Source organism: Panthera leo, chromosome B1, assembly GCF_018350215.1.
Source record: "Panthera leo isolate Ple1 chromosome B1, P.leo_Ple1_pat1.1, whole genome shotgun sequence".
In the NCBI taxonomy this organism is placed as follows: domain Eukaryota; kingdom Metazoa; phylum Chordata; class Mammalia; order Carnivora; family Felidae; genus Panthera; species Panthera leo.
In genome coordinates this window covers 145,947,371-145,962,853 of record NC_056682.1, presented here as the reverse complement: position 1 = coordinate 145,962,853, position 15,483 = coordinate 145,947,371, and the positions used below count along the sequence as shown (strand labels likewise).

The window sequence follows — 15,483 nt, the reverse complement described above, 5'->3', positions numbered from 1 at the left end:
AACCATATACTTTCAAAAAGGGGGAAAAAAAGACCTGCATGGTCTCAAAGGATTATGGGTTCTTTTTTATTGTTCAAATAAAAATGCAGTGCATTACATCTGAAATATAAAAAATGTATTTGAAAAATGTTCCTAGTACAGACCTCTAAAATCATGGTATTGTACTCAACAAGACTGATCTCTAAAACTAAATATGGAGCATACAATCTATATCCCCCTGTCCCATAGGTTTAAAGTCAAGAAAATATAGGTTCTTTCTTAGTAAGACACCCCCCATCTTAACAAATTGTTTGGTGAATGAACACAACTCATGTGTTGTAATAATTATTGGGTGGTATCTATTACCTAGCAGGATTATTTTAGTTATAAAATAATCCTAGTTAACACAGGGAAAAAAAATAAGCAAAAAATTATAGGATAGTGGCAAAAGTCATAGATAAAATACTGTTAAATAGCATTACACACCTTTCTTAGTAAAGTGCTGTAATTTTATTTCATAGCTATGTTTGCAGGATATCATTTAGCTTTTCCCTTAAATTTGGCCATATCAATCATAAATTTATATATTTTAAGACCACTTCCTAAATTAAAAGATATAAATGTGTTGTTTACAAACTTCTAGACATTTTTGAGAAATCTTTTTACCCCTTATTCAAGCTACCAGCATAAAGAAATCATTTCATTTACTTTACAGCCAAGGAACCATATTACTATTGTCAACTCTGAGTCATTTATCTAAATTTTAGTTTTACCACTGTGGAATCTGCTTAATTAAAAAAAAAAAAAAAAAAAAAAAAAGGAGAGAGAGATTATTGATGCATTCATTACTTCACTTTTATGCTTACTTTCTTTTATATTTCAACCATATGATTTATTTTTCCATATGAGACAGGGTAGGACACATATTCTTCTTGAATACGTTATTGTTTATTGTTTTAAGTGAATGGAATAGATAAATCCCATTGAGTAGTTTAGTGTGGCTCTGTATCTTATATAAACAGGTAAAATGAAGACGTTATTTTGTATTCTGTGTAGTCACGTATACCATAAACTGTCTTAGTGACAAATGCAAAATTACCCTTATTACTTGCCCCAAGTTAGCTGTTGATCCCTTTCACTGATAATATACAAGTGTAGAGAATAAGAAGCCTTTAAAATTGGGGGGGGGGGGGGGGGGGCAGGGGGGGAAAGATACTTTCCACTAGATTACTGAAAATTGGAATTTTTATGTTGACTCTTGATGACTGGAAAGCCAATGTTAAGAATCAATATTTTCCAATATAAAATAGTACATTGAATTGTTTAATAATAAACAGTATATTAAGAGCCTATATATGCTGACTGGGAACCAGTGGTGGCTTTTTAAATTCTCAGAATGACTAAACATTTTATGGTTAGAAGCAACCACAAGTAATGATGAAGGTGCTCCATTTCTCTGTAGCAGCCATTACAATAAAAATCTTTACAAAATTACTTCACGATCAGCAAGAGAATTTTACTGGTATTAGCGGTAAAAGTGAAGAGAGAAGAGTGAAGAGAAGTGTGTATTAGTTTTAAAAGTGTGAGAAGGTAATAAAAAAACATGAAAAAGTGATAGATTTCTTCTATATGTGCCCTGCTGCAAACAAACTCTAAAGAGAGCAAGATGGGTACTTTAAAAGCCAGCATCGGGAAACATCCACTGATAATGCCCATTGTTTTACTTTATACTTAAATTACACAAGCAGAAAAGTTATGCTTATTAATAGTTTAATGTATGAAGGAAACATCCAGATTTCTGAATATGAAGGTACATATCTCACATTAATTTAAGTCTACATAAAGTAGAGCCTCTATACTGACATATTGAAATTTACTTTCTGCTTAGCCTTTTCTGTTATGTAAACAATTGTACATTTATTTGCCATTCTAAAACTTCAGGATCAAGTTTACATAATTTTGCTAAATTTCCGTGTTTGCTCAGAAGCAGTTTACAGTACTAAAACCAACCAGCCAAAGAACAGCTTCAACAGAAAGTTATGTCCAAAGGGGAAGAGGGAAAGAAAAAAAGAAAAATGATAAGAAAAATGCTAACTAAGGTAAAACAGATGGTGGTGGGGAATGGGCAGTCACAAATGTTCACAGAAAATAGGTCAGTTAGTAACTTCTTCTGCAAAAAGCCTACACACTTCAGTCAAGCACATCAGTAGAATGATTTGGGAGCATGAATTTTTTTCGGCCACTTGTGATTTCCTCTGAATGAAAAGGAATCTGCAGGCTAACAAGCCGATCCTCATCAGCCGAGCTGGTTCATATGCACACTGTTCATGTGAGGTGCCCAGGGTCCAGTCCACACCTATGAAAATCGAGCATACATTTTATTAAGTGTTACATCTGTAACACATATTTGATAAAAACAAAAATTAAGTGCTCTTAATATCTGTAAGCTAAAATAGCTAAATCTCACTCAATCTGCAACACGCTTAGAAACAATGAAGAAAAGCAATGATAAGCCCTTAATTCTCAAACAGGATCTGATTTATCATTTTTTAAAAACCATTACCTGAATACATATAGACTGATGATTAAAGAAGGAAAATGAGACAAAGATATGATATATACACCAAAATAAACTAAAATACACTAATAATTTCTGTAAATTTTCAGAGTTCTACATTGTTTTGCAATTTAAAATACTTAAAAGAAGTAACCTCTAGATGGCCCTTTTCACACCATTAGTAAATTCTGATGTATAAAATTATAACACTTTGCAACTTAAAACCTTTTGCCTACCATCTGCTACCCAATGAAATATAGTATGCCTTTGGTACCATTTTCCACATCTCTCTACTGTATTTAAGCTCTATTAAATTTCCCTCAATTTCCTCAACTTCCCATATTCACCATACTCCCTCACTACCATGATTTACCTGTATCCTGTTTGTCTTGGCACCTCATAAACACTAACTAAATGTTCACTGAATGATCAGCCTTACCGTTTGAGGGCCATTATTTTCTGTGGAGCTCGAAACCATCTTTATCAGGGAGTTCCAAGAGGGGTCTGCAGCATGAGGGCCATTAAATATGGGTCCTCCAGCACCATCAGGAATAGGTGCTACTGGAGGAATCATTGCGTTCCCATACACAGAAAAAGGCATACCCTTAAAAAAGAAGAAAGGAAAAATTATGCACATTAGTCATATCTTCAAGTCACTGCTTACTTTTCCCAATATAACCAATGGCATTAAAATTGATATTTGAAACTTCATCTTATTTTGAAAATATATATTATCTAGGTAATCTAAAAATTATTTTCCATCATATGATTTCTTCTAGCATTAGATTATATATAAGCCTAATACAGCCAAAATGTTTTCTCAAAGAACATTTCTCTAAACAACTGGGACAATATCAGGATATAAATATTTATATTTTAGCCAGATTTTGACATATAATTACAGTCTGAGGCCCACATATCATCTCATAAATACTTACCCACTTGGAAGTAAAATAAGGCTAATAATAAGAAAAACATTTAGAAATATAAAAATGCTTATTTAAGTCACCATTACCCCAACTTTAGGAAAGTCCATGTATCCTGCAGGAACATGCTGATGGAATGTACCAGAAGGAGTTACAATTCCTGTATTCTCTCGCTCCATTGCTTGATGCTGTGAAAACACTCCTGGATCGGACATTGGCCTATGAATCATGGGATTTCCCATCCCAGGGTTACACCAGTCTACTTTATCTGAGGGAAAACAAAGAGGCAGAAAAAAATAGTTGATATTTAACATCAAAAGACAGCAAAATAAAGTCTTTTCTGTATTTTTTTTCTAGAATTTTCCACACTGAATTGTGCTTCCCTTTAGAATAATGACCTACTTTTATATATTTACTGCAGTATTTCCGTGTTGGTAGGTAGTGATATAATAGGCTAATAAAATAACCTAAACACTGGTTATTACAAAAGAAAAACTGCTAAGGTAAGATAAGAGCTGGAGTCCCAGGAAAATACCAGCTTCTCCTTAATACAGTGAAATGGAGAAAACAATATGCTTGTATTAGACAATTTCCAGAATGCAATGATAAATTCAATGGGAGATCACATGGGAATAAAAAAATGGCGTGAACTCTTAAAATTGATTAGTCAAAACGAAGAGATATGAACACAGATCTTTTAAGAATGACTGTAAAAGTTACATATTACTTATGATATTTTAGTTAAATGCATAAACTTAATTTCTAGTAGGCAGGATAGCAGGTCTTACCTTGATTGCCACCAATCCCTTCAAAAGACCAGATTCCACTATGCCCTACTGATGTAGATAAATTACTCCCAATAACAGATGGAGCTGAAGTTCCAGTTTGCCTGATACGTGCAGAACGTTCAGTCCCAATAGGGACTGGAACTTTTCTGTCCTGAGAGACGTTGCTGGGCTTCTCTGACCCTAAAGGTACTGATGATGGGGCAGGTGAAGGTGCACGAACTCCAGAGGATACTGACTGTGCAGGAGAATCTAGAGAAAAGATATTTTGAAATAGTATACATGTCATCTATAGAGTATACATGTAATTTTGTAAAATCAAATCTTAAATCCTGAAGACACCATAAGTATGTGTTCTCTGAGGAAAATGAAGCATGAAAATAGTGCTAGAAAATTATGTATACTGAAATTTGGTTAAGGTCCAGGACTTTGCAATAATTTTTAAAAATTTGATTCACAATTTTTCCATTTAGTTACATGACAGAATGTAAAGATGTCCAACTACACATGTGATATAACCCATTAAACTAATTAATATTTAAATAAATTAATGTTTGACATTGAGTAAAATAAACACCAGAGCAATAAGAAGACAATGTTTAAAGTAAAAAAGGTGAACAACACCAAAACAGAGGTGGGGAAAATCATGCCTGTATTGGCAATTTCCAAACTGCACTCTTTGAGAACACGTCTCCATTGGTATACAATGACAAAAACAAAGGGATTCAGGTATCCAACAAATTTGGAAAATCTAACATAAAAAAATTAGTTTCTTTCAATCAGGACTTCAAGAAACCTTAACATGCTAATAAAATTCCAACAGAAAGCTATGCCTCATTGCCCAACTTTGTTTTATTGTATTACATGGTATTCCACAGAGCAAGCTTTCTGAAATGACAATTTAAGCTTTATGTATCAAAACAAGGTGAGTTCTTAATATAGTCAATGTGGGAGTATTCTTTAGTGATTCAATCTCTTCATGTACTACAGAGAAGAAAAAAATAAGAAAACCAAAACTTTATATCTTGTGAAAAGTTTAAGTATCAAGCACACTTAAATTTAAAGAGGGTATAAATGGTGGAGCTTGAAGCTTAAAAGTTTAAACAGTTACCTGCCTGCCTATCTACAATTTACTCATAACTGCCTGACTGTATGCCCTAGAGATAGTCATTTAATACTATTTTTCCATTTAACCATCTTTTTAACATTTACGTTTTCCGTGTGTGTGTGTGTGTGTGTGTGTGTGTGTGTGTGTGTGTGTGTGTGTGTCTATATTCCTCCAAAAGGATTCGGGTAGCTAATAAATTTGCAAAATCAATCAATCCATCTATCTATCTACATACAAATACACATACCCAAAAGCATATTGCTTCTACTTCCCAAGCTATGAGAATCTGGAGGACAAAGAAAATTCAGTGATATTATTAGCCTAAATATGCTTAAAAATGATTTGCTATACATATTTTAGAATCATATAGACTTGGAAAGTACTATACTGTGGAGATCAATGTTGTCTTACTAGTGCTTACAGAGGTCCACTTAGGCTAAATCAATAGTACCACCTCTCTCAATGAGTTGTGGTGATATTATTAACCAAAAAAAAAAAAAAAGAAAAGAATGTGAAAGTACCTTATAAATTGTAATTTATTATAAAGATATAGATAATGGGAAACAAAAACATGAAACTTCTGAGCTTATCTGTAAAAGTAAATCAAGAAAACTTTTACCATTTAATAAAAAATTAAAATATATCTCCTGTGGGGGCAGCACCTGGGTGGCTCAGTCAGTTGAGCATCCGACTTTGGCTCAGGTCATGATCTCCCGGTTTGTTAGTTCAAGCCCCACATCGGGCTCTCTGCTGACAGTGCGGAACCTGCTTTGGATCCTCTGTCTCTCTCTCTTTCTGCCCCCTCCCTGCTCACGCTCTCTCTCTCAAAAGTAAATAAAACATTACAAATATATATATATGTGGTCATGGATCCATTAGCATTTCTTGACAGCATTACTTTTAACAAATTGTAACAAAATAGAAAAGCCAACTATGTGTCTTTGAAGCAACTAAAAGTATTTTAAAATTCACCTTAAAATTACACTGGTATAAGAGGGAATTCTAAGAAGATGGAGGTTCAGCAAGCAGCAAGTTTTGATTCTTCCCAAATCCTTCCATAAAACAATCTACCAAGTAAACAAAGCCAAAAACCCATGGATAACATCTATTACAAACCTAACAAAGTATCCAAATGAACTGAATAATACAAGTGAATGGGACAAATCACCAACAGCTACAACAAGACCTCTGTGTTGTCAGCATCTGTGTGAAAAGAAGCAATTCTCCAGACCTAAGAACAGAATAGGAGAACAACAAAACAGTCAAAGGTAGTCAGAGGAAAAGCAGAAAAGGCCAATCAGAACAGCAGGTGAAAGTGGGATACTTCTGCCTATGCTGGGTAACTACAAGAGATTTACAATAAAGTCTGAAGAAGTCAGAGCAATAGTGGCCCTATGAACTCTCAAAAGTATCTGCTGAAATCTCATTCCAGAATAAAGCGCCACACAGATAGGAAACTTCTGGGAACAGATTCCAAATTGAGCAGGAAAGAGACAACAGAGCAAATCAAACACAAGATCACTTAAGAGAAGGCAGAGGTGAGGGTGGTGGGAGGGTAAGGATAACAAAGCCAGGAAATATAATGAAGTACAAGGCCATATTTGCACATACTTACCTAAAAGACAAAATTCTAGAGCTTTTAAGCTAGAAAAGATATCTGATCCACTTACCCTTTCTAAATATTCAGGAAAACTCATTTCATTTAAAAATGTAAAACAGAATAGAACTGAAGCCAAATTCCATACAAAGCTATTTATGTGAACTAACAGAGATATGAACCCATAACATCTTACAGACAATAAAAACATGCCAGAAAGAAAGCTCTAATATTCCAAAGGTGTATCAGAAAGAAAGCTGTATTCTAAAATTCTAATGTGGGCTAAGAGAAATGCAAGAAAAACATATGAAAAACAGCATAATTCAGTAAAGCTGGAAACAATGACAAAACTCGGGAAAGTATTGGAAATAAGAGAATATTCCAGAAGGTGTAAACACAAGGGATAAAGTTTTAGGTTTTGTTTTTTAAACTATGTACCAAAAGGGCATAATTACATACCTGAGAAAAATCAACCCATTATAACTAAGGTCAAGACAAAGTCAAAGGTAGTAGGCAGGCAAGAAGGATGGATGGATGGAATGATGGACAAATGAGTTCTACCTCTCCTAGAATCACCCCTAGAAACCTGCCCAATCCTCAGTGTTAGATCTAGTCTCTCTTTCCTTTCCTGAATCCTTCCGAAAACAAAAGCAAAACAAAGCAAAATAACAGCAACCCTCCATGTTCTGTTTAAATGGACAGAATAATGAGGCCTGCCTGCTGACTTGCCCCATTTAAGAAATCTGTCCTCTCCACAGATTCTGCCAATCTCATAGCCATATTTTTATCAGATGACTGTTTACTGCTTCCTCCCTGCAGGCTTACTGGACTAATGATGGCATGTGAGTGAAGAATGATCCATTTCAGGCTTGGAGAACCTTCTTTAGAAAAAGAATATAAAATTACAAACACAAAACTAGGTATATGGCTTTGGCAGGGTCCCTTGGCAAATAAGGTACCCTGAAGCTTAAACTTCATTGGCTTCGTGGTAAATCCATTTCGGTTTTGAAATGACAACAGGTCCTGAAAGAGCAAAGTGACTTACACATTTAAAAAAAAAAAAATGTTCCTTCAAGAAAATTACTCTGTTTCTTCATGCTTCTGTTCAGTGTTTACTGAACTACCATTGATAATGAGATTAATGTGGCTGGTCATGACTAGCTTACAAAAATGTTTTTAAAGGGGAAAGAAAACAGAATAGAAAACACCAGCATGCAACATACATTGTAAGGATAACAACTATTTTGTAAATATATTATTTCAACTACACACACACACGTATATTGTGTCACAGTGTAAAATTAGTTTCTTCCTTTCAAAATTATGTTTTACTGCTTTTTGATCTGACAACAGTTTTATAAGACTGAATGTCAACACGGTCCATTGACTAAATTTGCCAAGGACTGAAATGCACAGACTAGAGCCAGTGATCAGTACCAGTGCATGAGCTGACTGAGTGTTGGTAAAACAGATCTTAGTAGTTTGAGTGGAATAAGGGCTCAGGTGATCTCTACCTAGCCTTTATATGCAGAAGGTTCTTGGGTATCACCAATCTATTATTCTGGGGCCTCAAGAAAGGGTTCCTTGCTTTCTAACAAAAAATTTACAGAAGGGTCTTGTGTCCACCACATCCAAACTTAACTTGCCAGGTCCTAATATCTGGTGTCCTAAAGGAGAGGGAATGAGAAGATGTATAGACTACATGGAGAAATATGACAGAACCTGTTCACATAAAACCAGACAAATACATTATGAAAAATAAGTCACATGCTTCTGTGGTTAGTTCTACAAAAGCATCCAGAACAGCAACTTTTAAAAGTATGTAGATAAATACTGAAAACAAAATCTTGAAAGACTAGAAGAAATGAAAATACAAAATTACATTCCTATGAACAGATTAACAAAGTAAATGGTCATTAAAAAATAACAGTATTAAGATCTATACTAAGTGAAGAAAGTGCAGACTGGTTAAAAATTCAGTATTAGAGGTAAAAGTGAGAGTCTTGCCTGAATCACTTTAATGGTTGCAAAACAATGACTCAAATCATAACTCCCACATGTATGAGTTGTCGTTATACTGTAAGGAAGAGAGTTCCCATGTAAAATTTTAATTTCTTAAAAAAAAAAAAACAATTAAATTAAATTCTAAAATCTTATTCATAATCATTATGAACTTATGGATTCTTATTTTATCCCATGAGCTGCCATTATTCATTATGGTAGTCAAATTTTCCTGAATTTGGCCAGTGGGAGTCCCTTTAGTAAAGCTGCTTCCTGTGTGTTGCCATGTCCCCATCATTTTAAACAATTACTAACACCAGAAGACTTTGCAGGCTCCCCTTATGCTTTCTCTCCCCCAACTCTAGAATCAGCTAAGAAAGCCTAGTTTCTGGGGCACCTGGGTGTTTCAGTCCTCTGAGCATCCGACTCTTGATTTCAACTCAGGCATTATCCCAGGGTCATGGGATCAAGCCCCATGTCGGGCTCTGCACTGAGCATGGAGTCTACTCAAGATTCTCTCTCTCTCCCTTCCTCTGGCCCCCTCCCCCAATTGTGCTCATGCGCTCCCTCTCTTAAAAAAAAAAAAAAAAAAAGGCATAGTTTCTTTCAGTGGACAAAAATATTTAACAGATAGATAGAAACACTGGATGTGCTCACTGCTATTAAAGATTAATTGTTTTTAGGCCCTTTCAGTAGATAGCGCTAGAGGGAAAATTGCAATTTTATATGATTCACTCCAATATATAGATAATTGAAAAATCATGAGTTCACAGTGATCCTCTAATTCTAATCCAATTCCATAGGGTTCTTCCTTGCCTTACCCCATTTTACACCTCTTTTCTCACAGTGAGGACCATGCATCCCAGCATCATCAATATACTTATTAACCCAATCCTATAATAAACCCCATAATTTTAGAACTGCTTATCCGTAACATTATAAAAATCACATGTCCTAAGCAGAATTGAAGATTTGTCTGAAATCTCGTTGTCTTTAGAGTGAAGGGTATATAAAGTACTATGTTCACAAGTTTTTTGAATTGTTCTATTTTTTTTTTAATTTTTTATGCTCATTTATTTTTGAGAGAGAGACAGAACATGAGCAGGGAAGGGGCAGAGAAAGAAGAAGACAGAGAATCTCAAGCAGTCTCTGCGCTGACAGCGCAGAGCCCAACGCAGGCCTTGATCCCATGAACTGTGAATCGCGAATCATGACTTGAGCTGAAATCAAGAGCTGGACACCCACTGAGTGAGTCACCTAGGCTCCCCTGGATTATTTTTTTAGTAGGTTTATGTTAATAATTTGCAATACAGATAAGTTTGTTTCTATTTATGTTCAATTTTAGCATTTTTCCTTCAACAAAGTTGGGTGTGGTGTTTTTGGAATTTATAAACATTAACATCATTTCAAAAGTAAAATTTTTATATTACTCAGACAAGTGCTACTTCTTCCCCCGTTCCCTTATAATCTGCCTGAAAGGATGATGAGGAATAAGAACACAGTCTCACAGAAACTCTACACAGATTACGTACTAATTACAAAGGGAAAAATTCTAATTTGACAGTACAGAAACCTAGTATTCATGATCTTAACAAAATGATTCAAAGTTAACAGTGCCAATAATGGCACAAACTTAACATTTTATATTTTCTAATGCAATATACTGAGATAAGGACACAACATTGACTACATACTAAAATTCCTGTCAAAAACACTTAGCCTAAATTTAATCATGAAGAAATATCAGAAAAACAAATGAAGGGGAATTTTATCATCAACTGACCTGTACTCTTCAAAATGTCTTTCTTTGGAAGACAAAGAAAGACTGAGGGAACAGTTCCAGAATATTTCACACTAAAAAGACATGGAATTCAATGTAATCTGTGATCTTGATTTGAATCTTGGATGAGAGGAAATAATATTTATTATTTAAACTATATAATTTAAACTATATAATTATTATTATTTATAATTATAATATTTATAATTACTAGATGTTATTGGGACACCTAGTAAATGTAAATATGGACTATGTATTAGCTAATACTGTCCAACATAAAATTTGCTGAATTTGCTAATTGTACCATAGTTGTAGCAGAGAATATTCTTATTTTTAAGAAATATAATCCTTTAGAGTATTCAGGGGAAAATAGCTTGATACCTGCAACTAACTCTAAAATGGTTCAGAAAAAAAATTCTATACACCTACACACCCAGAAAATGAAAGAATGTGGCAACATGTTAACAACTGGTGAATCTGAGAAAAATATATAAGGGTTCTTTGTACTATGCTTACAAGTTTAAAATTATTTTAAGATAGACCTGAGAGACATTGTCTAATGTAATACATTTACCCTGAGTGATTCATGGTTCGAAGGGAAAAAAAAATGTATAAAAAATGTTTTAGGGCAATTGGGGATATCTGAATAGGAAGTACGTATGACGTGACATTACTAATATTAACGTTTATTTGATAATGGTATTGTGGCTGTGTAAGAAAATGTCCTTATTTTTAAGATGGACACTAAAGTTTTTAGGTCACAAGTGTCATATCTAAACCTTACTTTCAAATGTTTCAACAATAAAAAACTGGAGATTACATAAAATGGAGCAAAATGTTTAAAAAATTGGTAATTTTAAGGAGTTAACAATTGAAAGGAATATGGATGCTTCTTAAAGTATTCTTTCAATTTTTCTGTAAGTTTGAAAATTTCTGAAACTTTTAGAAAATTAAAAAAAAATTTTGTAATGTTTATTTCTGAGAGAGAGAGAGAGAGAGAGAGAGCAAGAGAGCGCACGAGCAGGGGAGGGGCAGAAAGAGAGGGAGACACAGAATCCGAAGCAGGATCCAGGCTCTGAGCTGTCAGCACAGAGCTCAATGCAGGGCTCGAACTCGTGAACTGCGAGATCATGACCTGAGCTGAGGTCGGATGCCCAACCGACTAAGCCATTCAGGCACCCCTGAAACTTTTTGAAACTTCAAAAAATGTTGGAATGCATCAATGAAAACAATTTTAATAGCTTCAGTGATATTCTGTATCAATCAGCAATGTATTAGAAAACTTAACCTATACTGGTTGCATTGTTACAAAAAGCACAATGTTTTTTCAACCAAAACAAAAATCAAATAAACATTAAAACCAAACCAAAAAACAAAAAATAAAAAAAAAAAAAACAATGAAAAGCCCACACAGTGAAACAAACTATAGGGCAAAACAACCTATCATACTTTCTGAATTTCATCACAAAATCCCTGAATCTATTTCCTAAATAAATATTAATAAGTATGTTTTTATTATGCATAAAAACAGTCTCTGCTTCTGAGAACCCATTCTAAAGATTAGCTACCAAAAATTTCAGAATAATACGCACATGAGCAGGGAAGGGGCAGAGAGGAGAGAGAAAGAGAGAGAAGATCCTAAATCCACCCCAAGCTAACAGCATAGAGCCCGACGTGAGGCTCGATGCCACAAACTGTGAGATCATGACCTGAGCAAAAATCAACTGATTGACCCACCCAGGCACCTACCCCTCAGGTTAACCCTTTTCAAGGAGCAGTCATGTTGCAATTTTAACTCCTTTTCTCCCAATTCCTATTTTTTCATGAACATGAAAATCAAAAATTATCCAACACACACACACAAATATGAATCACCTATATGTAGACATCTTAAGGAATATGTTTATTCCTATGATGGTTTAGTTTTAGCTCAACATAGAAGACACTGATCCAGATCTGTTATATATTTAGGTATAAAAATTAATGTTCAGAGGAGTATAAGAAAAAACTAAGCAGGTGAAATCACTCAAAAATTATAATGTATTTCAGACTTTTTAATCATTTGCTATTTATAAAAATGTTTGTTCCTCTGTTCCCATTTCATTAGTCTTGATATATTCAAGACTTGTTCACAGCTCGTAAGTCATCTTTTGTCTTTGCCCACTTAAAACCTCTTGCTCTTAAGGAAACATATACAAACTCTTCTTATGGAATTATAATGTATAATACTCACCATTCGATGCTGATGAACATGGAGTCAACAAACTAAGTGGGGAAAAATGTTGTCTGTTAAAGTTAGCAGCTGCGGGTGCTCCTCCAAGGGGTGCCCCAGGTCCATACATTTGACCTCCTGAAAGGTTTGAGGCAAAGTTTCCCAAATGTGTAGAAGAAGGTGTTACAGAACCATATGGCGAGTCCATGTTGACAATACCTGAAAGACAGAAGATAATTTATAATAGTTACCTATAGGAGAAAAAAATTAAAAAAAAAAAACTAAATTAAAATTAGGAGACCTCTAAAATACCCCCAAATATTTTAGATTTCTCCTTGCTATTTCTTCCAGTCCATTGACTCATTTTCCCTTCTATAAAGAGAACTATAAAAAAGGAACAATTATCAAGGAAAATTATTTTTATATTTAATTTTAATATATGATACTTTAATTATAGAATACATGTAGATTTAATATCAACATTGGAATTTCAACTGGCCTAATGGCCAAGGAATTACATAAAAACTTATCTTTAAAAAACTCAGGAGGGAGAGAGTGATGACTAGGCAAAGCAGAGACTATTTCTATGACACTGAAAAAATTCTGTATGATACTATACTGATGGATACATGTCATCAAACATTTGTTCAAACCCACAGAATGTAGAACACCAAAAGTGAACCATAATGAAAACCATAGACTTTGATAAGGATGTGTTGATAGAGGTTCATCAATTCTAACAAATACACAACTCTGGTCAGGGATACTGATAATGGAAGAGGCTCTGCCTGCTGGGGGCAGGAGATATGTGGGAAATTCTGTACTTTCCTCTCAATTTTCTTTATGCTTTTCTGTGAACCTAAAAGTGCTATTTAAAAAATAAAGTCTAGGAGCTAAGGTTCCCAGCAGCTGGCTCTGGAGAGCATGGGGTCCTGCAGAGTAAAGATTTAAATCCCAAGGTCATGGCAAAACATCTGAAGTTCATTGCCAGGACTGTGATGGTACAGGAAGGAAATGTGGAAGGTACCCACAGGACCTTAAACAGAATCCTCACCATGGATGGGCTCATTGAGGACATTAAGCGATGGCGGCGGTACTATGAAAAGCCTTGTCGCCGATGACAGAGGGAAAGCTATGAAACCTGCCAGTGGATCTACAACATGGAAATGACTCGCAAGATCAACTTCTTGATGTGAAAGAACAGGTAGATCAGTGGCAGTGCTGTTGAGGCCTATCCACCTGTATCCTTCTATCTCAAACCCCATTTTTTCTTACCTTTTTTATAATAAACTCAATCATGTATATGCAAAAAAAAAAAAGTCTAAAAAAACTATAGGGGGGAGAAAAACATAGCTATACTTCTAGAATGGACAGATCTGATGATCAGCATCTTAACTAAGTGGCCATCCTTTCTATAGCTAATAGTGAAACAATCTTCAGTGAATGCCTCCTGATGTAATACAGTGTGAGGTTCAAAACATCACCCATTTGAAGTTCCTGCCAAATGTCTGACTTGAATGTAATCATGGACTAAGGAAACAGATGAATCTAATCAATCATGGACTAAGGAAACAGATGAATCTAATCTAAAATGTGGGACATTCTTCAGAACAACTGGACTCTTCAGAACAACTGGACTCTTCAAAGGATTCATGTCAAGAAAAACAAAGGAAGGTAGTGAGATTTTAGACTGGGGGAGACCACAGAAACATGGCAGCCAAAAGCAATGTGTGAACCTTGACTGAATCTTGGATGAAAAGAAAAAAAAAAGAAACAAACAAAGAAACACACAGGCACAATAGTTATATATGGGAGGATGGTACTACATATTGGTTGGTATTGTCTAATTAATGTTAATTCTCTTGAGTGTGGTATTTGTGGTAGAACTGTGAAGGCAAACATGCCTGTTTTGCTGACCTGAATTGAGTAGTATTCCCAACAGACTCTCAAATTAAACTTCATGCTAACTTTGGCTCTAATCAACTATACACCCCCCAAAACCTCAGTTCCTTTATAGAGCTGGCCTTTTTTTCCTACCCTTCCACAAAAATAAGAATTTGTTTCCTTTTTCTCTAAATCTTAATTTTAGTCTTTCTCAACACACTACCTAGAATTCACCTTGTTTTGAAAAGTGAAGTATTTTCAATAAATTCCAACTATCATAAATATGAAATATAAAAACATTTCCAATGCATTGGCATATGATGATCTTTTAATTCTAACATTTCAGTACTCAAGAGAAATTGTATTATTTTGTAAGTACACATAAATACTTCCATCAGTCCCCAGCAAAGAAACATTTACTGACCATGTTCATTACATTGTATTCACATGTCCTAGGAATAGGTAAAAATTACATCCAGTTCCCATTAAATTTAGAAATTTTTAGTCCCTTCAATAACACAGATCAGGTTAGCAACATTTCTGCAAAAGGCTGAATAGTAAATATTTTCAGGCTATCATTAAAGCATGAAAGTAGCTATAACACAATATGTAAATGAATGGGCATGGCTGTGTTCCAATAAAACTTTACTTATG

The 15,483-nt window shown here is 34.6% G+C and overlaps 1 protein-coding gene across 6 annotated transcripts in view; it reads right to left on the bottom strand.

Moving 5' to 3' along the window:
• Positions 1-1,732: 1,732 nt before the first annotated feature.
• ANKRD17 (ankyrin repeat domain 17) overlaps positions 1,733-15,483 on the bottom strand; it is a 163,047-nt gene continuing 149,296 nt past the window's right edge. For all 6 annotated transcript variants that reach the window (XM_042936201.1, XM_042936202.1, XM_042936206.1 and 3 more), the window contains 5 exons: positions 12,967-13,164; positions 4,251-4,499; positions 3,552-3,730; positions 2,976-3,140; positions 1,733-2,335 (listed from right to left, as the gene is read on the bottom strand). In XM_042936201.1, coding sequence (XP_042792135.1) covers positions 2,276-2,335; positions 2,976-3,140; positions 3,552-3,730; positions 4,251-4,499; positions 12,967-13,164 — 851 coding nt within the window. In that variant the 3' untranslated portion in view covers positions 1,733-2,275. The remainder of the gene's footprint in view (positions 2,336-2,975; positions 3,141-3,551; positions 3,731-4,250; positions 4,500-12,966; positions 13,165-15,483) is intronic.